This window comes from Natator depressus, chromosome 23, assembly GCF_965152275.1.
Source record: "Natator depressus isolate rNatDep1 chromosome 23, rNatDep2.hap1, whole genome shotgun sequence".
Taxonomy (NCBI): Eukaryota; Metazoa; Chordata; order Testudines; family Cheloniidae; genus Natator; species Natator depressus.
The window spans coordinates 861,698-886,482 of record NC_134256.1 but is presented as its reverse complement, the minus strand read 5'-3'; the positions used below and the strand labels follow the sequence as shown (position 1 = coordinate 886,482).

The 24,785-nt window shown below is 66.4% G+C and overlaps 2 protein-coding genes across 4 annotated transcripts; one reads left to right on the top strand and one right to left on the bottom strand.

Moving 5' to 3' along the window:
• Nucleotides 1-1,624: 1,624 nt before the first annotated feature.
• Nucleotides 1,625-9,463, top strand: PPP1R14A (protein phosphatase 1 regulatory inhibitor subunit 14A). The gene is made up of 4 exons (XM_074938085.1): nucleotides 1,625-1,893; nucleotides 6,902-6,982; nucleotides 7,706-7,738; nucleotides 9,080-9,463. Exons 1-4 carry the CDS (start codon nucleotides 1,687-1,689, stop codon nucleotides 9,170-9,172), a joined length of 414 nt encoding a protein of 137 aa, XP_074794186.1. The 5' UTR covers nucleotides 1,625-1,686; the 3' UTR covers nucleotides 9,173-9,463.
• Nucleotides 9,464-15,276: 5,813 nt separating this feature from the next.
• Nucleotides 15,277-23,882, bottom strand: LOC141976269 (cdc42 effector protein 2-like). 3 transcript variants are annotated; one of them, XM_074937176.1, is made up of 2 exons: nucleotides 23,863-23,882; nucleotides 15,277-18,006 (listed from the first exon to the last, which is right to left on the bottom strand). In XM_074937176.1, exon 2 carries the CDS (start codon nucleotides 17,728-17,730, stop codon nucleotides 17,014-17,016), a length of 717 nt encoding a protein of 238 aa, XP_074793277.1. In that variant the 5' UTR covers nucleotides 17,731-18,006; nucleotides 23,863-23,882; the 3' UTR covers nucleotides 15,277-17,013. The 3 variants fall into 3 exon arrangements, with proteins under 3 accessions (XP_074793277.1, XP_074793276.1, XP_074793274.1); XM_074937175.1 differs by lacking the exon at nucleotides 23,863-23,882 and adding an exon at nucleotides 23,502-23,555; XM_074937173.1 differs by lacking the exon at nucleotides 23,863-23,882 and adding an exon at nucleotides 22,558-22,683.
• Nucleotides 23,883-24,785: the final 903 nt, after the last annotated feature.

The following is a 24,785-nucleotide window of genomic DNA, read 5'->3' as shown; positions in this document are numbered from 1 at the left end:
GGTATGAGTTTGCCAGGTCTCGGCGCAGCTGCTCAGACCATGGCCCGGGCCCCGGTTTCTCCAGCGCTGAGGCTGCATATGAGGGTCAGCAGTGGAGACAGACGCTGGGGCCCCTCTCTCATGTGGCTGTTCCTCTCTGCCTTTGCCTGGGCTTCGCTTGTTTAGTCATAGGAGAAGCAGGGATGGTCTTTAACGACAGCGGAGGGACGGATGAGACCCTCTTCAACGGTCTCTGAATCTGTACACGCTGCTGCAGCCGCAGGGATCGGGGGTGCTGGGAAAACAAAAGCCTGACAGGTGCTCTAACTATTCGCCCTTCTTTTTTCCGTAGTAAAAGGCTATAAACAAGGACCGGTGCCTTTGCCAGGGGACCGAGCGGGCTGTGTCTCCCTGCGCAAACCCCTGCCCCGGGCGTAAGTCTGCGTGGTGCCAGGGTCCCATCACGCCAGGGACTCTCTGGCCCAGGCATTGCACTGCAGGCTGGCATACTGAATTCGGACCTTTGTGAGCGACCCGGAGCCGATGCTGTGCCGGGGAGCGGGAAATCAGGAGAGCAGCGCTCGTGATGCGGGTGGAACAACGAACACTGCAGAAGTCCCCGGAGACGCTCACAGCTCCCGAGGCCGGGGGAAGAGAGGAGAAAATGGCGCAAAGATGGAAGCAGCGGAATCGTCTCGATGCAAATGAACGTTTGGGGCCAGGCCACTTCTCCATTCCTGAGCCGCTCACCCAGCCCAGGGGAAGCACTGGCGGGGCCGTGGGCAGGGCGCGCACCTGGGCCGCGGGGGACCGAGATCAGATTCTCTGCTCTGCCTGCCCATGGGCACGGCCCTGCCTCTCTAGGGGCGCGCCCGGGTGCAGGGCCACTGAGTGCTCCCTGGGAGGACTGGGGGCTCCCCAGAGCTCTGCCACGACGCTGGGCACGCACCTGACACCAACCTCTGCGGAGAGGAAGCACAGTCTAGTGGTTAGGACGCTGGCCTGGGGTGGAGGTAGCCGGGTTTCAATTCCCTGCCTCCCCAGACTGGCTGTGTGACCTGGGGCAAGTCACCAGGGCCCAGACCCTCCCTGGGTGCAAAGTGTCCTCACACAGTGAACGTGGATTGACACCAGCTGAGGGTTGGCTTCCCGCGCCTCCCTTCCCCACCTGCCAGGGCACGGGATCGGGAGCCACGGCAGAGCAAGGGCCCAGCCTGACCGAGAACCCTGGCCAGCCTCCCACATCAGACCTGCCCAGAGGCCAATGCAATGGGGGGGCTGCCACCCAGTGCCTGGGCCTAGCCTGGGAAAACCCCTCCCCCAGCGCCTGGGTCCTGACCGTGGGCACCCCAGGCCAGGCAGTACGCTGGCCTCGCACTGAGCCCCCCACCGTGTGCCCCCAAGCACCAGTGCCCCCCAGGCTCCAGCCCTGCTTCCCCCAAGCCCGGTGCCGCCTTGGCCCTGCCCCGCTGACCCTCAGCCCTGCCTCCCTCCCCTGCCTCGCTGCCCCCCAGTGCCCCCCACGCGCGGTGCCCGGCCAACCTTTCCCCATCGCGCGGCGCGCCCTCCCCACGCACCGTGCCCCCCAGGCCGTGCGCTTCCCGAGGGGCAGTGCCTAGCCCGGCCTGAAGCCCCGCCCGGCCCCGCCCCACGCCATAAGCCGCCGGCTGAGCGGGGTTGCGGCTCCCGTGGCGGCGCAGGGCAGGGATGGCTGCGAACCGGGTGGGCAGGCGGCTGGGACGGGGGTCCCCGGCGCGCTCTCCGGGGAGTACCCGGGCGGAGCCAGCCCGCAGCCCCGGGATCCAGAAGCGCCAAGCCCGGGTGACGGTGAAGTACGACCGGCGGGAGCTGCAGCGGCGGCTGGACACCGAGAAATGGATCGACGGGCGCCTGGAGGAGCTGTACCGGGGCCGGGTGAGCTGCGCCGGGGCGCACGGGACGGGACGGGAGAGCGCCGGGGCCGAGATGGGGGCGCTGCGGCACCCAGAATTTTCTTCTCTCGGAGCTCGGGACAGAACTTGGCACCTGCCTAGCGCTGGATGGAGATCACTGGGTAGGGCCATGGGACAGCCACTAGCCCCCACTGCCCTTCCAGAGCCAGGAGAGAACCCAGGAGTCCTGGCTCCAGCCCCCCTGCTCTAACCACTAGATCCCACTCTCCTCCCAGAGCCCTTGGCCGAAAGGGGAGCTCCCGCTGCTGCCGGGGCCCTCCTTCCCTGAGAGCCAGGCTCGGAGCTGGGGTGACCCTGGGTATGAGGCACCCTCTGCCAGGGGGTCTGTTAATGATGTGGGGGAGGGGTCTCTGCTGCGCCCCATGCAGACAGCAGCCCGCGGCTCCTAGGGGTGCACAGTGGCTGACGGGGGTGTGCTGACTCGTGCCTCTGGCTGTGAGGTTGGAAGGGCTGTGTCTGAGCTCGAGGCTAATGGCTCCCCAGCCCTTTGCTTTCGGGGGCCATGATGGGGCACGTTGGGTATGTACTGCAGTCAGCCCCGCTCTGGAGGGCCGGCTCGGCAGCCCCTGGCCAGGCTGGCTGCTGGGGCCACTGGCCACAGGTTGGACAAGACCCTTTGCCTTGGGCTGGGCTGGTGCCGTGATTAGCCAGGACTCCCCGGCTGTCCCGGGTGTGGGGGTGGAGAACAAGGAATGGAGACCTGAGACTCGGGGCTCCCTCCCTCTCTTGGGTCTCCACAGGGCGGCTGCATCCCGGGCTGCCCTGTGGGTCTCTTCACTGCCCTGCTGCTTCTCAAAGGGCTACAGAACTTCGGAGGGGCTAGGGGCAACTTTCCAAAGCAACCGGGGAGTGTGGGGGACCCACCAGGAGCTGCTCCAGCCTCAGTGCTGTCTGGAAAGTCATCAGGGCCCTGCAAGGGGTCTCAAATTGGGGCTCTGACGGCCCCTGGAGCCGTCTCCAATCTAGGGCTTGGCCTGAGGGTCGGGCCCCTGCACCAGGCTTTCCTGGCTCAGCTGAGCCCTTGGCTGGCTGCGCTCTCCATTTCTTCCTGATCCCCCCCTGAGATCGGCCGTTTGATTCTGCTAGGTGACTCCGGGCAAGACCGAAGTGCCGCCCGGTCAGGCCTGGGCCAGGTGCCCGTGTGTGGCTGTGTGAAACGCGAGTCTCTCTGGTCAGGGACGTGACTGTCTGAATTGCGGCCGCACACCCGGCACCGGTGCTCGTGCAGAACGCCCGGCCCAGGCTTAGACTGGCTGTTTAACGCTGCAGTGTCTCTAGCTGGGGGGCTGGTTTGCAGTCAGCACGTACCTCCCCATCCCAGCTGACCTGGGCTCCCACCTCTGCCTTCCTCTGGGGCTAGGATTAGCCAGGTCTGGCCCTTGTGGCGAGAGGCTGAAGTTGGCTCTGTCTCTGCTGGGGTCCGTTCAGCATGTCGGGCTGCATGCGCCGGGGCTTCTGCCAAGCTGAGCCAATCTCTGGGGACGAGCAGCCGTGTCTCACGCTTCAGAATATTGGGCCCGATTCTCTGCTGTCCTGCACCCAGCGCAGACACTAGAACCCGGGCCAAATGCTCCCCCTCCGCTCTGCGCGGGTGGATGTGGCTGCCCAAGGAAGTGCAGAATCAGGGCCTAGCTGCCTCCCCCAAGACTTGAAATGCACCTTGAGGCTGCTCTTTAATTTCTCCTTCAGTGTCCAAACCCTAAAACACTTTCGCCCCCGCCCGGCTGGCCGGCCTGGGGAACCTGCAGTCTCAAGTGCTGCGAGTCGGGAATCTCCAGCTACAAAAATAGGAGACTTTCCCTTTTGCTTCAGCTCTTCCATGAAAGGAGAGAGCAGCTGGTGCGGGCAGCCTGGAGAGCTCCAGCTGCGTTTCCCTCCCAGGCGAAGAGAGATCTCTGCTCTCGCCCAGAGCTCTTCTCGCACCGAGGGAGCTGCACGTACCTGGTGCAGATGAGCCGTGCACTGGTGCAGCCTTGTCACGCCACGCCGGAGCAGCGTCTGCACGAAGGGTTTGCCCCACTGCAGCGTAGAACAGGCCTTGCAGAAGGCAGCTGTTAACGCGGCTGCCTGGGGTGTGAAGGGGCCAGCAGGCGAGACCAAGCTGTTCCCTCTAACTCACCCCTGCTTCGGGCCAGGGCTCTGAGGAAACCAGCCCCCAGCATGGGATCCCTGAGGCAGCTCCTGTGTGGCGCTGAGGGAGCTGTTTGGGAGAGAGTCCAGCGAGGCGAGGCTGCAGATGCTGGGGAGCAGCTGCAGCGGGGTGTTGTGACAGCGGGGCCCTCCTGGCTCGCCCCTGGCTGGGTGAGGGGAGGCAAAGCGCCCTGCAGATGCACGTGAGGCCTGGTGCTGCCCAGCCTGCGCTCAGGCCGGGTGCTGGCTTGGGCAGGGAGGGGGAATGACTGCAAACCTGCTGCAGGGGAAAGCCATGGGGAATCCATAGACACCCCCCGTCAGGTCCGGGGAGCCCATCCCTCTCTGCAGGGCTGGCTCCCCTACCCAGGCAATATGAACGCAGCTCTCTAGCTGGTGCGTGGGGCAGGAGCCTGCGGGGGCCGTCAGGAAGAGGCGGCTTGGCAGCTGCCTCCCCTGCAGATGCCTGGCTGGGCAAGGCGCAGGTGCTCTGGGCTGGGCTCTCCACATCAGGAAGTGGATCCGTGGGTGGCCTGTGGTTGGCGGCATGGCTCAGACTTCCTCAGCCACCTCCACGTTCACATCCTCTGCTGGGGGGGGGGCTTCAATGGCACCATCGCCCAGAGCCTGGCCCAGCTCTCAGGCAGATGCCATAAAACCCAGGGCTGGAGCCTGCTCCACGTATCCCGCTGTTAACCCGGGTGCAACGCCCAGCCCCTTCTCGAGAGCAGCGCCAGGCTCTGCGCCATGGCCCGCTTTGCTCCGACTGCCCATGGCCTGCACCCAGCCTGGAGAGCAGGGCCGGGGGGGGGGGGGCTGGGGGGCATAAGGACCTGCATTGGTGGGTGGGGGGTTGTGGTACCTCGATCCCATTAGCTGTAAGTGTGTGGGAAATTCTGGTTTAACCCTTCACATGCCCGGCTCAGGCTTCCCCCGCCCCCAGCCTCCCTTTCTCCAGGCCAGATGGGGTGGGACTGGGAACAGCTGTTCCATTGTCCTGAATTGTTCCCCTCCTCCTGGGGGCTGATTGCTGGTGGGGGATGGGAGCCTCTTTCCGGGCCTGGACACTGGCTCGGGGAGGGGGGACCGGCAGGTCCCTGCAGAGCAGCCCCCAAGCCGAGCCGTGGGCTGGTCAGTCCGAGCTGCGTATGGCCCAGAAGGAGCGGAGTGTGGGGGGAGGGGCCTGCAGCCTGTCTGGTGACTGGTAGGGCCGGGGGGTGCTGGGCACAGGGTTTGTAACCTGGCAGCGCAGGGCACCAGCAGGACAATGGGGCTCTGTACCGGGCACGTCCGGAGCAGCCTGGCCCTGGACCCAAGGGAGGGGGCAGCTTCCAGCTGGAGCTGGGGTGGGAGTGCCCAGGGGGGTGTGGGGTGTGCAGAGGAGCAGGCTCTAGCAGGCCCCTGAATTCACATGGGGTGCAGGGCTGGCCCCCGGGGTGCGAGGCTCCGGCAGGTCTTCCAGGATGCCAGGCCAGGAGACCATGGTGGAGGGGGCTCTGCCCCAGCCAGGCTAGGAGAGCGGGGGGGTGGGGGTGGGGGGAAGGGCTCTGCCAGAACTGGGGGAACAAAGGGGTCTTAAAGAGCCCTCTGCCCTCACCCGCTGGGCTGGGTGCCTGTGGGTGTTGTTGGGTCAGGCTCTGGCACTGGGTGTGAGGATGGACCAGCTGATGTGGGCCTTGGGGCCTGGCCTGGCTCCCTTCGCCAGACCGGGGCCAGCTGCTCCTGTATCAGGCTCTGGCAGGAAGCAGCCTGCATGCCCCAGGCTGATTGCTGGCATTTCCTGGTGCTGAATGAGCAAACGGGCCAGGAGGGAGGAGATCCCAAGTGACAGCAGGGCCCGGCCTGGGGTCACATGCAGGCTGGGCACCGTGAGAGCCGAAGCCCTCCGCGAATGTGCACAGGGCACAGCTTTGCCTGCCAGAGGGGCTGGAGCCTGGCGCTCCGGGGCTGGGGGGCACTGGGTTTAACAGGCTCTGGGGGTGCCCAGTGCTTCTGCAGATCTGGGCAGAGCTGGGTCTGGAGCCCAAATTCCTGCCACCTGCTCCAACCCACAACCGCTGCTGGGGTCCTGCATCCCGCTCGGGTGCCCACAACTCATGGAGGAGCTGGGTCAATTGGAGGGGTCCGAGAAGAGCCGCGAGAACCAGCAAAGGGTCAGAAAACTTGCCCTGGGATGGAACAAGCTCCGTTTAGCCTCGCAAAGAGAAGGCTGTGGTGACTGGAGCCCAGGTGATCCGTACCTACGGGCCCCGGGGGACCAATACTGGATCCTCGGCTCGTCCGTCTAGTGCAGGAAGATCTGACGTGCCACGGGCTGGAGGCTGAAGCAAGACAGATGCAGACTCTTAAACGTTTGCACCTTATTTCCGGCGAGGGAAATCCCCCAGGAACAGTTCGCCAGGGGGTGGGGGGGATCTCCATCACCCCCCAGCTCAAAGCGAGAGCAGCTCTGCCCTAGGAGTTACTGGGGGGGCTGGGCCCTGTGGGGGTCAGCTGAGATGAGCACAAGGGTCTCTTCTGGCCTCGGGAGCTAGGAATCCTCTGGCCCCAGCTTCCTGGAGCTGGCAAGGGCGGCTTTCAGTGGGGGAGGGCGGGGTGCTGGGAGACCCTGCAGGGCAGGAGGGAAGCCCCAGGGTGAGGTTGGGGCAGACAGGGCCCCTTGCATGTGGCTCTCCTGTGGGCTGGCATGGGATCCACTCCCCAGCACAGAGCAGCTTGGAGGAGATTACAGCAGAGACCTGGCAGCTCTAGGGAAGTTGGGGGGCTGTCTGGGCTGCTCAGTGCCCCGGACCACAGCTGCAACACCCCCCACCACCCTCCTGAGCCCCCTCTCATTGCAGGAGGCAGAGATGCCGGATGAAGTGAACATTGACGAACTCCTGGAGCTGGACGCAGACGAGGCACGGGCCGCGCAGCTGCAGGTGGGTGCTGGGGTCCGGCCAGCCCCCTCCCCTCTTGTCGGCTCACGGCTCTGGCCTGGGGCCTGTCTGTCAAGGGGGCGTCTGGCCCTGTGCTCTGCCCGCAGGACTGTGGGGCATGGCCCGGGCTCTGGCCTGGCACGGAGGTGGTGCCCGGGGGGTCAGGTGGCGCTGGCCATGGGTTGCAACTGCTGTCAGAGGGCTTGTTCCACAGCTTCTCTTCTGAGCTGCGTGGGGCTTTGACCAGCGGGGCCCCCCGGGGCTGTGTAATTCAGGCAGAGAAACAGCCGGCGCTGACAGGGCCAGGGAGAGACCTTCTCCTGGGGGCCCGACGGGCCGCATTTCTGCCTCTGGGCCGCCAGTGGCCACCTGCGGTGAGGCAGGCCCCCTACACTGGAATCGCTCCAGAGCACAGGGACGGGGAAAGCTGCTCCACTCTCAAGTGAGGGGGACGGCTCTGCCCCTCGAGGCCTCCTGGCTGGGCATGCCAGGCTCACTCCGGAGTCTGGGGAAGGATTGAACCCCCCCGCTGTAGGGCACATGCCAGTTGGGGGGCAGGTCCTGAGCTGGGGTGGGTTGTCCCATGGCGGCTGGGGCTGGGGTGGGTTGTCCCGTGGCTGCCGGGGCCCGGAGCTGGCAGGTCCCATCCTCCCGCATGGGTCGGGGCATGGATCTGCAGCAGGGACCCCGGGCGCCACGCTCAGGTCCGCCTGTCTCTGTTTCCAGGGCATCCTGAAGTCTTGTCACAACAACACGCAGGTAAGTGGCGCTTGCCGAGACCCCAGCCGCGTCACTGCTCCCATCCTGGTGGGGCCCCAGCGCCTGTATCTTCATTCGCAGCCCGCAGGGGCCCTGCCGCCACCGGCTCCCTCTGCCTCGGGGGAGAGCCCACAGCTCCCCAGCAAAGGGACCCAGGGCTGCTGCGAGCGCCAGGCTGGCCCCTGAATCTACCCCCAGCCCAGCTCAAGCCAAGGGAGCAGGCTGGAGCTCCCTTCCCAGAACATGGCCAGTGCTAGCTCCGGTCACAGCTTTCCCAGCACTGACCCCGGCCAGCGGTTCCCACGGGACCTGGCTGCTCCGGAGCATCGCGGCCCCACCACAGCCGCCGATCAGGGCTTTAAAAGGGAGAAACATTCATCCCTCTGCTTCCTCCTTGGTGGCGTGGGGCGAACGGGCGGGGGGCAGCCTTGGAACTCGCCTCCCCCACCCCCGCTTATCTCCGGCTCGGCCAGCTGCCCCATCCCCCAGGTTGGCGACAAGCTGCTTGCAGGAGGCAGCTCTGGCCCCTCTAGCGCTCCGGGTGTGGGGCAGGCAGCTCCAGGGACCAGGGGGTGCAAGGCCCAGGGCTGGCATCCTGCCCTGCCCCCAACAGTCCCTGCACCGAACCCTGTTGAGGGCTCCCCCCTCAGACTCAGCTGTGGCCTGCCGCCCCCTTGCTGCACATCTGGCCTTGTGGCTAAGAGCTTGGGGGAGCTGGGCCCTATTCCGGGCTCTGCCAGACACTCTCGGGGCCTCTGCAGCACCGGGGGTCGGGGTTGGAGCCTTCCTGTGTCTGCTGCGACCAGGCCCCTCCCGCTGTGGGGCTGCAGCGTGCAGTGCCGGGGCCCTGCTCTCCCAGCAACGGTCTCCTCCCAGCCCAGACCTGGCTCCTTCCCTCCTGGTACTGCAAGGGCACCTAGACTGCAAAATCTTACCCCTCTTAGGGACACCCTCCCCCGCAGCGCCCTGAGCCCCAGCACCCGCTGGCACTGACCTCCACGCCTGGTACCCAGATGCCCTGGTGACAGGCACGCTGGGGCTCCCAGGAGCTGGCATCCCAGGGTTTCCCAGGCAGCGAGGGGCTGGGTGGCGTAAGAGCCGCTGGCTCGGGGCAGGGCCGCGTCAGCTCCTCCAGCTGTTGGGCCCAGCTGGGAAGCCTCTGGCAGGAGCGATGATGTGGGAACAGCTGCAGATCGGCCTCCAGCGAGTGTCTCTGCTCCCGTGCCGCCGCCCCCCCCCACAGCTGTGTTCCCGGGGAGATGTGGGGCAGGCTTATTCGGGGCTCCCTTCCCCCAGGGGGGTGACCAGGGAAGGATGCTCTGCAGCCTCTGTCTCCCGCAGGCCTTCGTGCAGGAGCTGCTCCTCAAGCTACGGGGGCTCCAGAAGCAGCAGGCCCTGCGGCGGCCCAGCCCGGAGCTGCAGGAGCGAGCGTGACCCCTGCCCAGGGAGGGGCCCCCCGCGGCCCTTGGCAGCGGCAGCTTCCTCCAGAGGAATGGGACCAGCGAGGCCCTGCAAATCCAGCCTGGGGCCGCTCGGCGGAGCCTCCTGACGCGATAGCTTGTGCCCCTGCAGCCGGGGGTGGCACAGGCCTGGCTGTGCACAGAGCCCCCCCCACAGCCCCCTGGACAGTATCGCCCTGCCCCCGGCCTATGACTGGCCCCAGTGTAAATCTCGGACGAGCTGGGTGCTTGGGGCTCAGCGGGTGCCTTTGGGTCTGTAATAAAGCCTTGCTCTGGCGCGCTCAGGGCCGGCTCTGGGGTTTTTGCTGCCCCCCCGCAGAGGTGGGGCTGGGGCTCGCGGGCGGCGCTGGAACGGGAGGGAGTGACGTCACCTTCCCCCAGCGCCTGCAGGGGCTTCCCTCCTCCCCCGCCCGGCCGCGCGGAGAAGCCCCCATATAAGGGGTGGCACAAGGCGGCGCAGCCCCGGCTCCCCCGCAGGACTCGCCCTCTCCTCCCCAGGTAGCGGCTGGGCCCTGGCCGCTCAGCAGCCCGGGGCTGGGGCTTCCCCTTCCCGCTGCGGCCGGGGGCCCGGTGCCCTCGCCCCATCGAAGTGGCGCAGCGCCGAGAGAGCCACTGCCCCGAAGGAAAAGGAGGGCTGGAAACGGGCCAGCCCAAGCACATGCTTGCTTTGCTGGTGCCTCGAGCCGGTCCTGGGCGCGGGGGCCTGGTCCCTGCCGCGGGCGCCGGGCCCTTCAGGACCTGTGGCTCTGCTGGCACTTAGCCACTGTCTAGACACCCAGCCAGCCCCGGGGCTGGGCTGACCTGGCTGGGACTTGGCCTTGGGCCTGGGGCATGCTCAGCTGAGCCTGGGGGAGCTGCCCTGACTGCACCCTCTGTTCCTCTCTCTGGCTGCAGGAGGGATTCCCAAGCCAGCAGCCTCGGTGGGACCATGCTGGGCTAGGCTGCAGTGGGGGCAGCTTGGGGGGTGGAGCCCCACCCCTCTGACTCCGGGGCAGGGTGGGGAACTCCTCTCGCGGCGATATGGCCCCTTGTCCCTGTTTTCCCTTGTCCTGCCCCGGGCGGGGCTGCTCCCCACAGGGCTCTGCCAATGGCACTTGGCCTGGCAGGGTGCTGGGCAGGGGGAAATCCCCTTCTGTGGGGCTGAGCAGCTGCTGTAGCCCACTGGCCCTGGGGCAGCGCCCGCTGGCACTGGGAAGAGCGGCTCTCCCTGGTCTGGGTCTCAGGCCGGTGCCTCAGCGGCGAGGCGGCTGGGTGGTGCACCAGTACCGGGGTCATCACTGTGCAGGAACCTGCTTCTGCACCTCCCCTAGCCAGCTGCTGCTCCCTCTTTGCTTTCCGGCCAGCCTGCACTGCCGAGGAGCCCGCCCAGGTGCCCTGTGCAGCTCAGCTGGGCTGGTGAGCAAGGGCCGGGCCAGCCCCGGTCAGCTCCATATTTAGCCATGTGCTGGGCATTCCCGGTGGTCCTATCCATCCTGCAGACAGCTGGCATGCCTGGCAGCCATTCCTGGGCGGGCCTGGAGCCGAGCTCCAGCCGGGAGTTGCAGGGAACGGCTGTGGGAGCGGGCCAGTGCTGGGCCCCCGACGGGGCCGGGGGCAGCCGGGGCACCTGGCAGGGACCTCACCTGAGCTGTTCACCTCCCTTTGCCTGGCTGCAGGGCACTTGGAACAACGCTCACCCTTCTGCCTCCCGTGTGGGACTTGGAATGTGGCCCTGCTGGAACCCAGGGCCAGCTGGAAAAGTTGGGCCTTCCCCTGGGAGCCACCTGGGTACAATTCCCCTTGGCGGGGAGAGGGCCTGGCCCCCAGAGCCACTGGCTAAGGTAAGACTCCAGCCCGAAGGTCACAGCTGGGCCTCCCACTGCCAGATGGAGGCTGGCTTAGTCACTGAAATGGTGCCACCTCTGGGGTGTAACGGGGCAGCTGGTCGAGCAGCTGCACAGCGACAAAGCAGGGCCCCCAGTGAAGGCGAATCCTGTGAGTGAATCGGGCTGCGGGGCGCAGCTGAGGGTGCATGATTGGAATGGACGCTCTCGTTGCTCTTATGCGCCCCCTGCCCTGGGGGTGAAAGCAGCCTGCCGTGCGCTGCTCGGGGTCCCTGCTTAGGCCTGAGCAGCTGTGGCTGGTGGCGTGCGGGGCTGGGGATCAGGCAGTTGCCCTCCATCCGGTGTTTATACCTTCCTGTAAACACTGGGAGTAAACCGCTCTGCTGGGGCCGCTGGCTCTGGACTATCTGACCCCTCTCGGCGCTTTCCTGACGGCCGAGCACGTCCCAGGACCTTCTGGATCCCCAGGGGGCCGCGTGCCAGGCGCTGCTGGGCACAGTCACGGGGGGCGTGTCAGACTTTGCCTTACGTGGTGTGTCCTGCTTTCTGGGGTCCTATCACTATCATGCAGCCGAGGGGATTGGGGGGAAGCCCCATGCTCGAGCCAGGTCACCTACTGCTGGAAACCCACCCAGGGGCTTGTCACGGGGGGGCCCTTAGACCCGTGGGCCCAGGCCCTCAGCTGGCACAAATCAGCTGTTTACCAGGACTCCTGGTGTTGGGAGCTTCTGGCCAGGACTCATCCTTCCCCTGCTCTCGCCACCTCGGCAGAAGGCATCAGCGGGAGCTGTCTACAAGGAAACAAAGTCCTGGTGACTGGGGTCCTTGCAGGCGGGCTGGGAGGGATGAGGGGGCTCTGGCACGACGGGGCCCTGGTCTCGGCCGGGGTCTGGGCTGTGTCCTGCCCGGTGCGACGGGGCCCTGGTCTCGGCCGGGACCGGTAGGTGCTACTGTCACGCACAGGGTAATTAGCTCCCTGCTGCCCTGGCATGGTCTGACACACACCCCCGCCCCCCGGCCATGCTGAGCGCTAGGGTCTGCGTGGGTGGAAGGGGGCTCGGTCTGTGTCCTGGCAGCAGCTGGGCTGAAAACTCAGCTACCGAACCCCCCTCCCACGGGGGAGGGAGCCCTCTTCTGCGGAGTGATCCCGCCTAGCCGCAGGATGGAGACGAGGGCTGGCTGCAGCAGGAACCCCAAATCCCCAGAGCATCTAAACCCAGGTCTGTAAGCCCCAGGGCACCAGCCTGCAGCCAGGTCTGGGGTCAGCACGGGGCCAGGGGAGGCACCCAGCTGTCATGCCTGCTGTGAGGGGGTGGGGAGGGGGAACGTAGATCAGAACGGGGGTACTGCTTCCCCTTTGCCCCTGGACATTGCTCATAGAGGAAGGGGGCTGAAATAAATGACTTAAAATAAGAAAGTGTTACGTGGAATTAGAGTCTGGTATGGGCAGGGGGACCACTAGCCCCCACTCCCCTCACAGCGCTGGGGAGAGAACCCAGGAGTCCTGGTTCCCAGCCCCCCTGCTCTAACCACTAGCCCCCACTCCCCTCACAGAGCTGGGGAGAGAACCCAGGAGTCCTGGCTCCCAGCCCCCCTGCTCTAACCACTAGCCCCCACTCCCCTCACAGAGCTGGGGAGAGAACCCAGGAGTCCTGGCTCCCACCCCCCCTCTGAGGGGTGGGGGCACAAGCTGCTCTGTGCTCGGAGTCACGGCCCAGACTTGGCCACTTCCCCACCAAGGGGGTGAGCGATGGGTCCCTGCAGCGATAGCCGGACAGCTGCTCAGCCTGGGGTAGGACCCAGGGCTGCTCGGGGAGATGCGTGTGCCCACGCCCACGCCCACACACCACTGGTGAGTTACACTCTGGACCGAGGCCGCCCTGCGATGTGCCTGGGGAAGGAGCCAGGCTGGCAAGGCCCAGTGAAGGAGGGCAGGGGGGCTTGTTCTCCTGGGCCTCAGACCACCCTCATTGTTACGTTCTGGTTCCCACGCCCGAAATCCCGAGGCCCCCAAGGCAGAGTGGGGCAAGCAGCTGTCCGGGAGCCCAGCGGGCAGTCGAGGGGGCACCTGCCCCCTGGCGGCCAGGCCAGGTCTCTGCCAAGCCCCAGGAATTTGTCCGGGGGGCCAGGTCTGTGGGTGCAGATGGAGCCACAGGGCCAACACGAGGGAGACATACCAGACATACCAGAAAGTCCCACTTCAGCCCAAAGCACCCACTGGTTAGAGCAGGGGCTGGGGGCCAGGACTCCTGGGTTCTCTCCCAGTTCTGGGAAGGGAGTGGGGCCTAGCGGGTTGGGGTGGGGGGGTGCAGCTAGTGCCAGGGCCAGGGCTGCCGTTGCGCTCTGCAAGGGGCAGGAAGGCCAGTCTGGTGCTGTTTTACCTCCTGGGGAGCCCCGCGGAGCCCCCTCCCCGCTCAGTTGCTGGGAAGCAGCCAGCAGTCAGAGCCAGTGTCAAAGCACCGGGGGCGGGCGGGGAGGGCTGGGGCAGAGACAAACGCTCCCCAGGGAAAGCCCCAGCCCCACACTGCTCTGCTCAGAATAACAGCCCCGGGCCTGCAGCAACCAGGGAGACCCTACAGAAACAGCCCAGACGAATGGGAGACCATATGTTGTTCCACTCACCCCTGGAGCACCCCCTGGCGCACCAGCGTCCTCACCTCCAGCACCCCCTGCACCGCCAGCTGGTCTCTGGTCACAGGTCCGGGCCCAGCCGGGTCGGGGTCAGCCCCAGGAGAACAAGTGTCCAGCTGACGGATCCAGCACAGCCCCGCAGGCGACGTGGCCATTCCCTGCTCGTCACCCCACCCCTGGGCGCTGCAGGGCTCCTGCTTGGCCCCCCGGCGGGGTGCAGCTCCCTGGGGCCCTGCCTGCCAGTCGGCGGCCCCACGGCCTCCCTGCTTCTCACAGGCTGTCCCTGGACCTCCCCTGCGGCCTGGCTACTCCCTGCGACTCCTTCACTCAGCCCCTTCCCCTCATTTGCCACCCTCCCCACGAACCCGCCACAGCTGGGCTCGTTAGTGCTAATTACGGCTCAGACTGGGATCAGCTGGGGGCCCACTGCCCCCTCACAGGCCAGGCTGAGCCCCACTCCTTGCAAAGGGTCACCAGCCTGTACCAGGCCCCACTATAACAGCCCCATGTGTGCAGCCGGGGGGCTCACGGGAGACCCTGCGATAGCACAGGCTATTTGGGATGTCTCAGCCCCGCAGCGCAGGGCCCGTAGCTGTGGTGACTCGCGCACAGTTCGCACGCTGTCACCGTGCACCAGGGCACGTCTGAGTGTGTCAGAGCCCAGGACACTGGGGCGGCCAGGCTGATTCTCACGGTCACAAGGAGGTGGGCCCCCCCAGCGAGTGAAGGGCACAGACAGGGCCAGATTGTGCGCTGGGCAGCGAGGAATGCCAGGCTGGTGATGTGGTGCGTGGCCTGTCACACCCGCTGCATGCCAGGGCCCTGGGTCACTCATTGGAAACAGCCACCCACAGTGACACTCACCGCCCTCTCTGGAATGCAGCGGTTCAAATTCCCGGGGGTGGGGCCAGGAGCCAGGACTCCTGGGTTCTCTCCCCAGCTCTGGGAGTGGAGTGGGCTCTAGTGGCTAGAGCAGGGGAGGCTGGGAGCCAGGACTCCTGGGTTCTGTTCTCAGCTGTAGAAGAATCAGAGTCGGTGAGCCTGGTGTAACTTTAGGGCTAGACCAGGCCTGGGAGTTTGGTGCCAAACGTGGCTCATGGAGCCTGATTCTCTGTCCCCCAGGTCCCTGTGCTGGCATCTCCCCGGGTGCCAAGCCCTGCCCCTCAGGCTCAGCCGTGACCGCACAGGCGCTGCAAAAGGGACCAAGGCACTAAACCCTCTGGGCGCTCTCAGCGGAGTGGAGAGGGAGCGTGGCCCAGTGGTCAGGGCTCTGCCCTGGGACGCGGGAGACCTGGGCCAAGTCCGGGCTCCAGGGAACTGCGTGGGCCTGCCTCACCCGGCGCCGTGAGGGCAACGCCACGGCTCTACGGCGATGGGGGCCAGAGACGAACCGGAGCACAGGACAGAGCCCTGGGAAACCGACCCTCCCAGCGAGCCTTGCGCAGGCGGAGGGGCTCTCCCCTTCCCAGGCACCCCTGGGGTTCTGGCCTGTTTGGCTGCTGAGGATGCAGAGCCGTGGGGCAGGGGCACGCCCGGGGGCGCAGCCGGTCGGGAGCCCGGGTCACTCGCTGGCCCTGTGGCGCCCGTGGGGGCCGGGCGCCATCACAGGAAGCAGGCGCTGGGGACGAAACACTTTTATTGCTGACGCACGGCTCCAGGTGGCAGGAGAGCGAGGGGTTCAGAGGCCACAGTGATGGGCAGAGGGGGGATGCGCTGCAGGGGGCTCACGAGGGGAGGGCAGGAGCCTTTCTGCAGGGGGCAGGAGCTGCTGAAGGGCCAGAACTAGACGCCAGCCAGACGATCCCACGCGAAGCCACGCGCCAGCCTCTGTGGTTAGAGGGGCAGGCGTCACCAGCTGGGATTTGCCAAGGATGCTGCAGGAGCCCAGGGCAGAACCTGGGGGGCCTGGCTGTGGCTGTAGGGCGGCCCCCCTCCCAAGGGGGCAGGAAGGTTGGTGCCTGAACCCCAGGGGTGCTTCCCTGGCCTGCTCCATCCCGCAGCCCGGCCCCCGCAGAAGGGCAGCAGCATCCGCTGGCTGAGATGCAGGAGCCGCTGGGAGCTGGCAGCAAACAACCCAAGAACAGTATGAGTGTGTGTGTGTGTGTAGGGGTGTGTGTGTGTGTGTAGGGGTGTGGGGGGGTTGTGTGTATGGGGTGACTGTATGGGTGTGAGGGGTGTTTGGGGGTGAGTGTGTGTGTGTAGGGGTGTGTGTGGGTTTGTGTGTATGGAGTGTGTGTAGGGGTGTGGGGGGGGTTGTGTGTATGGGGTGACTGTATGGGTGTGAGGGGTGTGTGGGGGTGTGTGTGAGCATGGGATGGGTGTGGGTTTGTCTGTGTAGGGGTGGATGTGTGGGTTTGTGTCTAGGGGGGTGTGTAGGTTTGTGTGTATGGAGTGAGTGAGCATGGGGTGTGAGTGTAGGGGTGTATGTGGGGGGGCAGGGGTGTGTGTGTGTGTGTGTCTCCCCACTCCCCTTCCCGGCCACCAACCCTCCCCATCCTTTTCCACCTCACGCCCTGGAGGCCCCCAGTCCTCAGGGCTCCATGCGCAGGGACGTGGGGGGACGTGGGGGAGGGCTCTGGACAGGGGCAGCCCCTCCCTGTGGGAGGGGGGTCAGAGGTGAGGATGCTGCTGCGTGCCTGGGGGGGGACATGCCCAGACCTTCCTGCTGTGGAGTGTCACATGGGTCACCCTGGCCCCAGAACATCTGGGAGCCCCCTCACCGGGGTCAGCAGCCAGCCAAGGCCCATGGCAGGAGGCAGGGACATTTGGGGGAGGGGTCTGTGGTTAGGCTGGGTGGGGGGGTTAGCGTTTAAATCTGGGCTCTGTGCCCAGTGGGGCAGGATCCCGCATCCCCGAGCTGGGTCCCAACCCGTTCCACGGGGCCCGCGAGTCTCCAGCTGCAGGAAAACCCAGCGGCGGGGCCGCAGAGCGAGGAGCCCGGGGCTCAGCGCACGGCTCAGCCCGTACCCTCGCCGGCCAGAGCCAAGCCCGCCCCGGGGCAGAGCTGGGCAGGGAGCGCTGAGGGCCTGAAACTTTCTGAAGTCCAGCTGGTGTTTCTGGACAGGCAGAGCCGGAGGGAGTGTCCGTGCGCCGGGTTCCCCTCCAGCCAGGCGACCCCCGAGGCCGGTTCCTGAGCCGCACTGGGCCAGGGGCTAAGCCGTGCCCCTCGGTCCCCTCTGGGGGCCAGTCCCAGCAGGCGGGGGAGCTCCCCACAGACCCCAGGCTGCTCGAGCCACGGTGCCCCTCCTGGGCCCAGGCCGTGGGCGGCTCAGAGGTCAGGGCATTCTCTGAGGGGGCAGCACCCCGCAGCTGGGCGGGGGGGCCGCCGGGCCAAGGAGCCTCCATGGCGTGGAGGACGGATCTACAGGGCCTTGGCGCCCGGCAGCTTGTACTCCTCCATGATCCGCAGCACGTCGTCCAGGATGGAGGGGCCCAGGTCCAGGTCCAGCCCCAGCAGGGACTCGGAGCGCGGGACAGAGGCCCCGGGGGAGCAGGGGGGCTCCTGGGTGTCCGTGCCGGCCCGGGCGCCGTAGCCCAGGCCCCAGGGGCCCGGGAAGGAGCCCTCGGAGGAGTCGGCGGAGAAGGAGACGGAGGCGGGCAGCTGGTCGTAGTGCGGGAGGGAGAAGGGCAGGCCCTGCCCGCTGTGGAAACAGCCCGCACCGCAGCTGACGGACATGGAGCGCTGGCTGCTGGGCAGCTCCTCCAGGTGCAGCCGGGGCGGCTTGGGGGGGGCCTGCTCCGGGCTCGGCGCCCCGCTGAAGACAGGCAGGGAGACGGCGCTCTTGAGCAGGCTGCGGTAGCCGCTGGCGGCGGGGCCCCGGGCCGGCTCCTGGCCCACGGCCTGGGCGCTCTGCGAGGCCAGGCGGCAGCCCAGGGCGGGCAGCAGGTCGTACTTGCCCTGCAGGAAGGAGAGTTCCCCGAACATGTCGCCCTCGCCCGCCGGCCCGATGTGGGCGCTGTGCCGGAAGTCCCCCAGCGGCGGGCTGATCATGTCGCTCGACAGCACGTCCCGCAGCCGCAGCTTCCGGCCCCGCTTCGGCGTCGAGGGCTTCAGGTAGATGGGGGTCTTGGCGGGCATGGCGGGGCGGCCGGCGGCTCTGAGGCCTGGCAGGCGCCCCCGGGGGCCAGGCACTTCTCCGAGGCCCAGTCCCTCCCCGGCCTGGCGGGTGCTCTCGGGAGCCCGGCTGGGACGGTACCTTGGGAGCTCAGCCGCCAGCAGGACCGGCCCAGGACGTCCCCTTCCTCTGGGGTTTCGCAGGCACCCCCGGTCGGCACGCCAACTCCGGATCCCGGCGTCGGGGCGACCGCCCTCGCTCTCGCCCCCTCAGCCGGCCGCGGGGGGCAGCATCTCCACCTGTAACAGCCAGAGCAGGGAGCGTTAACGGGGGCCCACGGCACTGTCTGGGGCACCCAGCCTGGGGGTGTTCACGAACCGCGCGGCAGGGAGTGTGGGGCCGGGGCTGAGGCTGGGTTCCCGCAGGGACGGGCCAAGGCAGCAGGAGGGGCTGGGACTTGCAGAGCCGAGACCTGGCATTGCGGGGTCTCAGGGACGCGGCTACGGAGCAGCCCCAGCCCCAGTGAGAACGACCCCCTCCCTGGGGGCTGGTTCCTGGGGCCACTTCCACCCAGCCGGCCTAACGCGCTCCGGGCTCAGACACCTGCTGTCCGCAGTGGGATGGGTTAGCAGCGGCTTCACGTGTGCAAACACCCCACACACACACAATGACGTACACCGCACACACTTGACAGCCACATGCATACACACACAAAGCTCCCAGCACCATGCGGACCCCCCCCATCCCACCAGCAGCTCCCTGCCCGCTAGCCATGGGGGGTCAGGCCCTGCTCCATTTCCGCCGTGCAGCGCGAGGCTCCGGCTGGAGCCACCAAGGGGCCAGGAGCAGACCAGGGAACCCTGGGCAGGGCTGTGCTTGAGGGACCCCAATGCGGCGCGCTGGGCAGCCAGCGGGATCCTTCCCACGGGCACGTGGACCAATCCACGGGCCCCACTACAACCCGGGCCACCAGGGCTCCCTAGGGCAGCTTTCCAAGAGCCTTCAACTGGGAGGGGGCTGAGTGTGTGGACGCAGGTGAGTGCACACGTGTGCGAGTGTGTGCAGGTGCAAGTGTATATGCATGTGAGTGCACACGTGTGAGTGTGCGCTTGTGCAAGTCTGTGAGTGTGCATGTGTGCAAGTGTGTGTGAGTGTGTGCATGTGTGTGTGAGTGCATGCATGTGTGACGAAGTGGGACTGTTCTTAATGTTTCCTCTGAATAGTGTGGGGGTGCCTCAGTTTCCCCTAGGCAGTTCCTAAGTATCTAGGGGGTGGGGTAAGGGTGTATGATCCTTGCAGAGCCCTAGAGGGCAGGTGTGTGCAGGGATCTGGACACAGAGAATGGCCGACACCCTGTTTCCTGGCCACTGATGGCCTGGCCCTTCCCCCCTGCAAGGTGAGAGCTAAAGGGTTGGAGAACAAAGGAATCCGGTGACCTCCTGGCCGGGGAAAGAGGAAAGCCCAGAGGAGGAAGGGCTGGAGGGGGAGTCGGTTTGGGGCTGGCTGGGGACATGGAGTGAAGGGCAGACGGGGTTGTCTGGCTCACTGCCCCCCAAAATGGACCCGGCTGAGGGGTCCTGTTCTCTGCACCTACAAGCTCTGTGTTAGACCATGTTCCTGTTGTCTAATAAACCTTCTGTTTTACTGGCTGGCTGAGAGTCCCGTCTGACTGCGGAGTTGGGGGGCAGGACCCTCTGGCTTCCCCAGGACCCCGCCTGGGCGGACTCGCTGTGGGAAGCGCAGGGAGGGGCAGAGGAGGCTGAATGCTCCGAGGTCAGACCCAGGAAGGTGGAGCCGGGTGAGCTGTGTGTCCTGCAGACAGGCTGCTCCCCGAGAGGAGACTTCCCCAGAGTCCTGCCTGGCTTCGTAGGGAGCAGGTCCAGAGCATCGCCCTGGGACTCCGTGACAGCATGTTCATGTGAGTGTGCATGTGTGTGAGTGCATGTGCGTGTGCCTGTGTGAGTGTGTGTACAGGTGCAAGTGTGCACACACGTCTCCCCGGGGGCCTGGCCGCCCGGCTCCTTCCATCCTGCTCCCGCTCTCCAGCCAGTCCCTAGTTTTGTTACCATAAATGGCCAGGCTGCCTCCACTTCCTGCCGGGAATGGACCCAGCGGGGCAGCTTAAGGGGGAGGAAACGCCCCCCCCCCGCCCATCTTTGCACTGGGGACAGCAGGGCCCAGCCCCCCCCCTCCCAGCCTTTGTGCTGTAGGGCTGGAGATGGCACAGTGGGGTCTAGTGGTTAGTGCTGGGAGACAGGACTCCTGGGTTCTATCCTTGGCTCTGGGAGGGGGGTGGGGGCTAGTAGTTAGAGCGGGGCGGGGGGGGGGACTGGAAGCTAGGATGCCTGGGTTCTATCCTGCTCTGCGAGGGGCGTAGGGGTCTAGTGGTTCGAGCAGGGGGGGCTGGGAGCCAGGACTCCTGGGTTCTCTCCCCAGCTCTGGGAGGGCGGTGGGGGCTGGTGGTTAGAGCCAGGTGGGGGGGACTGGGAGCCAGGACTCCTGGGTTCTCTCCCCGGCTCTGGGAGGGCGGTGGGGGCTGGTGGTTAGAGCCGGGGGGGGACTGGGAGCCAGGACTCCTGGGTTCTCTCCCCAGCTCTGGGAGGGCGGTGGGGGCTGGTGGTTAGATTCACTGACTGTGCCATCTAACAGGGGAGGTGGCTGAGTGCAGGAGACACCCCAGAGCAGACCGCACACTGACTCTTCCAGCTGCGACAGGAACCAGCAGAGCAGCTGATTCATTCAGCACCACGTCCTGCCCAGGACTGCCCTCGCGCGTCCCACGCCCAGGTCAAATCGAGGCCAAACCTCGACCCTGGGGGTGGCGCAGATGGTGGGCAGATTGGACCAGATTCACCAGGGGGCCCTTCCCTGAGGCCGCCGACTCTGAGACCTACGGAACCTGCCCAGCGCCGGAGATGTGTCCGCACAGCCCAGCGTCAGCCTGCAGCAGGGGCCCAGAGCAGCCCCTTGCGCACAAGACCCTGCCAGCATCTCCCACTGCGGCCAGGCCCAGCAGCTCCAAAGGAAAGTGCTAGGAACCCAGCCTTGGGCAGCCGTGGGACAGCACAGCGCTGCCTGGTGAGAGCCGTGTTCCCCGAGAGATGGCCTGTTATACTCCCGCCCATGCCACCTGGAGCATCATCCCAGCAAAGCCCCAGGGCCCCGTCGCGCCAGGCGCTGCCCAGACCCCAGCCAAGGTTGGGGACCCGTCGCGCCGGGGGCTGCCCACACCCAGACTGTCTCCATACTGAAGAGCTCACAACAACCCTACCAGACCAGGCAGACTCATCACCCTGGTTTTATGGATGGGGAACAAAGGCCCAGAGAGATTCCCAGATTCCAAGGCCAGAAGGTACCATGGCGACCGGCTGGTCTGACACCCCTTGACCCCGGTATAACACAGAGAACTGCCCCAGGGGAATCGCTAGAGCAGAGCTCTTAGGAAAACCTTCTACCCTGGTTTACAAATGGCCAGTGCTGGAGAATCCCCCAGGTCCCTGGGAAGTTGCTCCAGTGGTTAATTACCCTCACTAGCAAAACTTACACCTTGTTTCCTGGCTGAATTTATCTAGCTTCAAATCCCAGCCAGCGAGCCGGCCAGGAAACATTTGTTCCCCCCAGGCAGCTACAGACGGGGATCAAGTCACCCCTGAACTGTCTCTGTGCTCAGCTAAGCAGCCAGGGCTCCTGCCGTCTGTCGCCCCCAGGAGATTCCAAACCCGTCGGTCATTCTCCTGGGTCTTCTCAGACCCCCCGATTGACCAGCGGGTCCCAGAACCGGCCCCAGGCTCCCAGCAGCGTCCCACCAGGGCCATACACAGGGGAAACCACCTCTCTGCTCCTGCTGGAGATTCCCCTGTTCTGGGGCCCAGGGTCGCCAGACAGGGTCGTGTCCAGCTGAGTACTCACCACAACCCGCAAACCTTTGTCAGGGTCCCTGCTCCCCCGGCAGCATCCCTCCCCTGTCAGCGCGGGCATACGGCTGCCGTTCTCTGCTCCTAGCCGTCTACATTTGCGTTCAGCCGCATTAAAACACACAGTGTTCACCTGCGCCCAGCTTGCCAAGAGATCCGCATCGCTCTGTGCCCGTGACCCGGGCTCGGCTTTGTTTCTCTCTCCCCTCGGTTTTGTGCCATTGGCAGCGACTTGCCTGGGAAGGGTCTGCAGCAGAGCTGGGACAGAATCCAAGTCGCCTGCATCCCTGACCCACCCCGTCACCACATCGCCACCCTGTGCGAGGGCCCCCGCATCCCTGCCTGCTCCTCCCTGCCTGGCCCAGCCTGCAGCTGCCAGGACAAGCCCCGGGGCTCAGGACCCCCGGCCCTGAGGTTCAAGGACCTGGGACCAGGGACTGGCTAGAAACCCCCAGCCCAGTTTCACTCCTAACCAATGTATGGGGAGGGGCCCCTGCCTGCCGAGACCCACCTGGCTCCCCCCTTGGTCCTGCCTCCTTGGGGGCATATGTTCCTGGCTGACCCCGGCTCAGGGCCGGTGCAGGAGTGGGGAGGGGTGCATGCCGTGCCCAGCCCAGGGGAGCCTGGCCGTCGGATGCGAAGCCAGGAATGGCAGGGGGGCACTGAACCAGCCGAGCAGAGCGCGGAGCGCTGCCCTGCCCTTCCCGGCGGCACCAGAGGGGGACGCTGCCTGGGAGCCAGGCCCCGCTGCATCTCGAGCTGGGCACCCGCTGTCCGACGCGGCCTTTGCCTCGCCCCGCTGAGCTCTCCTTGCCCCGGGCCCGTTCCCCGGTCGTGTCGGTCCCCATGCGCCCAGGCCCATCCTGGCACCGTTCTCCACTCCCGGCGCACCGAGCCAGGCCCAGCGCCTCCCACGAGCCTCTGGGCGAGACCTACCCCCTGGCCAGGCCGCAGGGACCCCGCCAAGCCCTGGGTCACACCACAGGGCAGCCGAGCCCCAGGATGCCTCCGGGTGGTGCCTCTGCGCCCGTCCACCCTTCTGGCCGAGAAGAGCCGGCGCTTGGCGCTCCCCCCCCCACACGCACACCGGCGTTGTGTAACACTGCAAGTGCCCCCCTGCCCCGGGGAGGATGTGACACGCTGGGTTATAAATAAACCGCACGCCCGGGAGCGGAGCCACTTTAATGCCAGGGCGGGAGGGGGGAGGGCGTCCGGATTAGGGACTAATCCTGCCCCCAGGGCAAACCCCCCGTTCTGGGCTCTGGGGCGTGAAGGGAGCAAACAGAGACGTGGGTCTGGAAATCTGCCCCTGGCAGCACCCGGAGCTACAGACCTGTCCCCGCGCTGGCCACAGCCCCTGGCCCAGGCCAGCCCCCCTGCCCTGTGCCACGGGGAGGGAAAGGGGTTCACGGGTGCAAACACCGTGGGGACACACAGGCCGGCAACCCCGGCTCACCCCCCGAAAAAACCATCCCCACCCACCAACACACAAATACACATGTCCACAGCCAAATCTGGCTCCCATGCACAACACACCACACTGACACACACTGACACCCACGCACACACGCGCTACTCTATATCCACAGACTAAGCCCCCCGTGTTAACACACAAGCAGAAAGATGCACTAATGTGCACGCCGGGCACACCCACGCACACCCACGACCATGCACACACACCCAGACACACACACCCACTGACACACGCGCCCTGCCCAGCCAAACGCCGTGGCCGGACCCAAGCTCCCCCCCAGCCCCGGGTCGCTCCCGCACCGGGGGCCGGGGCCCGGCGCAGACCCAGACCCAGACCCGCGCCGGGACCCCACCGCACCCATGGGCGCCCGGTGGCGGGCGGGGTCGGGGGCTGGAGCCGCACTTGCCTGGTGCCGCCGGCAGCTGCCCCCGCTCGGGTCCCGGCGGCTGGCGCGTCCTGCGCGGGGCTGGCTCCGCAGCCTGGAGCCGGGCGCTGGGGGCCGCGGGGCGGGGGCCGGGATCAGCCCCCGCCCGGGATCGCCGCGCCGCCGACGTAAAGCCCCAAGCCCGGCGTAAGCCCGGCCCCGCTGCCCCCCCAAATCCCGGGCCCTGGGGCTGGGGGCTCGGGCGGGGCGGGGCCGCTCAATCCCCGAGCGTGACACAGCCTGGCTGTGCGCGTGCAGCTCTGTGTGCAACCGCGAGTGCACAATGTCAGTGCAAACGTGTGCGTGCAAACACGTGACGGTGCAAAAACGGCAGGGTACGCACGTGTGCAAACGTCCGGGCGGTCAGCCGCGTGTGTGCAAACGTTTGTGCACACGTGTGCGGATGGGAGTGTGTGCCCACGTGAATGTGCAGTGGGTGTGCAAATCAATGAGTGTGCGATGTGTGCAAACTTGTGAGTGTGCAGTCGTGTGAATGCAGGGTTAGCTGATGGGGCATGTTTAGACAGGGCTTGGGAGGGACAGGCTGCAGGTGGGGGGCTGTGAGGGGCACAGGCAGGTTCGGGGGAGATCTGGGGGGCACAGAATGCGGGGCTGTGTTTATGGGGGGGCCACACAGACCCATTTATCTGCAGAACTGTTCCATGAGTCAGGGCTTCCTCTTCCCCTGCACAGGGAAATGGCTCCCTCCTGAGTCTTTGGCCCCCCTGGGAGTGGGGGGCGACAGAGCGAGGGTGAGTCAGGGACTGTGACTGTGTGACACACGGATTCCCCCCCCCCCCGCCCCGCCAGACAGACAGACAGACAGACCCTGTCAGCACTCAGCTAATAATGGGCGAATGAAGCAGGGCGCATTGTGGGGGGAGCCAGGACTCCTGGGTTCTCTCCCTGGCTCTGGGAGAGAAGTGGGATCTAGTGGGGGGGCGGGGGGGGGGCTGTGAGCCAGGACTCCTGGGTTCTATCCCTGGCTCTGGGAGGGAAGTGGGGTCTGGTGGGGGGGGGGGCGGGAGGGGGCTGGGAGCCAGGACTCCTGGGTTCTCTCCCCTGCTGTCACTCACTCGGTGGGCAATGATGAATCATCCCTCTGCACCTCAGTTTCCCCATCTCTCAAATGAAGCGCCACACCCGCCCCACATGGGCTGGGGTTGGGATGTGTGGGGCGTGTTGCTGGGGCAGGGCAGGGCGCGGAGTCAAATGCCGCTCTTGGCCTCGCAGCCCCTGTGGCACCTTCAAATCCAGGGGAAGAGG

Coding starts and splice junctions, on each gene's coding strand:
- PPP1R14A (XM_074938085.1), top strand. CDS start 1,687: ATGGCTGCGAACCGGGTGGGCAGGCGGCTGGGACGGGGGTCCCCGGCG. Junction 1,894..6,901: donor AGGAGCTGTACCGGGGCCGG/GTGAGCTGCGCC, acceptor CTCTCATTGCAG/GAGGCAGAGATGCCGGATGA. Junction 7,739..9,079: donor CTTGTCACAACAACACGCAG/GTAAGTGGCGCT, acceptor TGTCTCCCGCAG/GCCTTCGTGCAGGAGCTGCT.
- LOC141976269 (XM_074937176.1), bottom strand. CDS start 17,730: ATGCCCGCCAAGACCCCCATCTACCTGAAGCCCTCGACGCCGAAGCGG.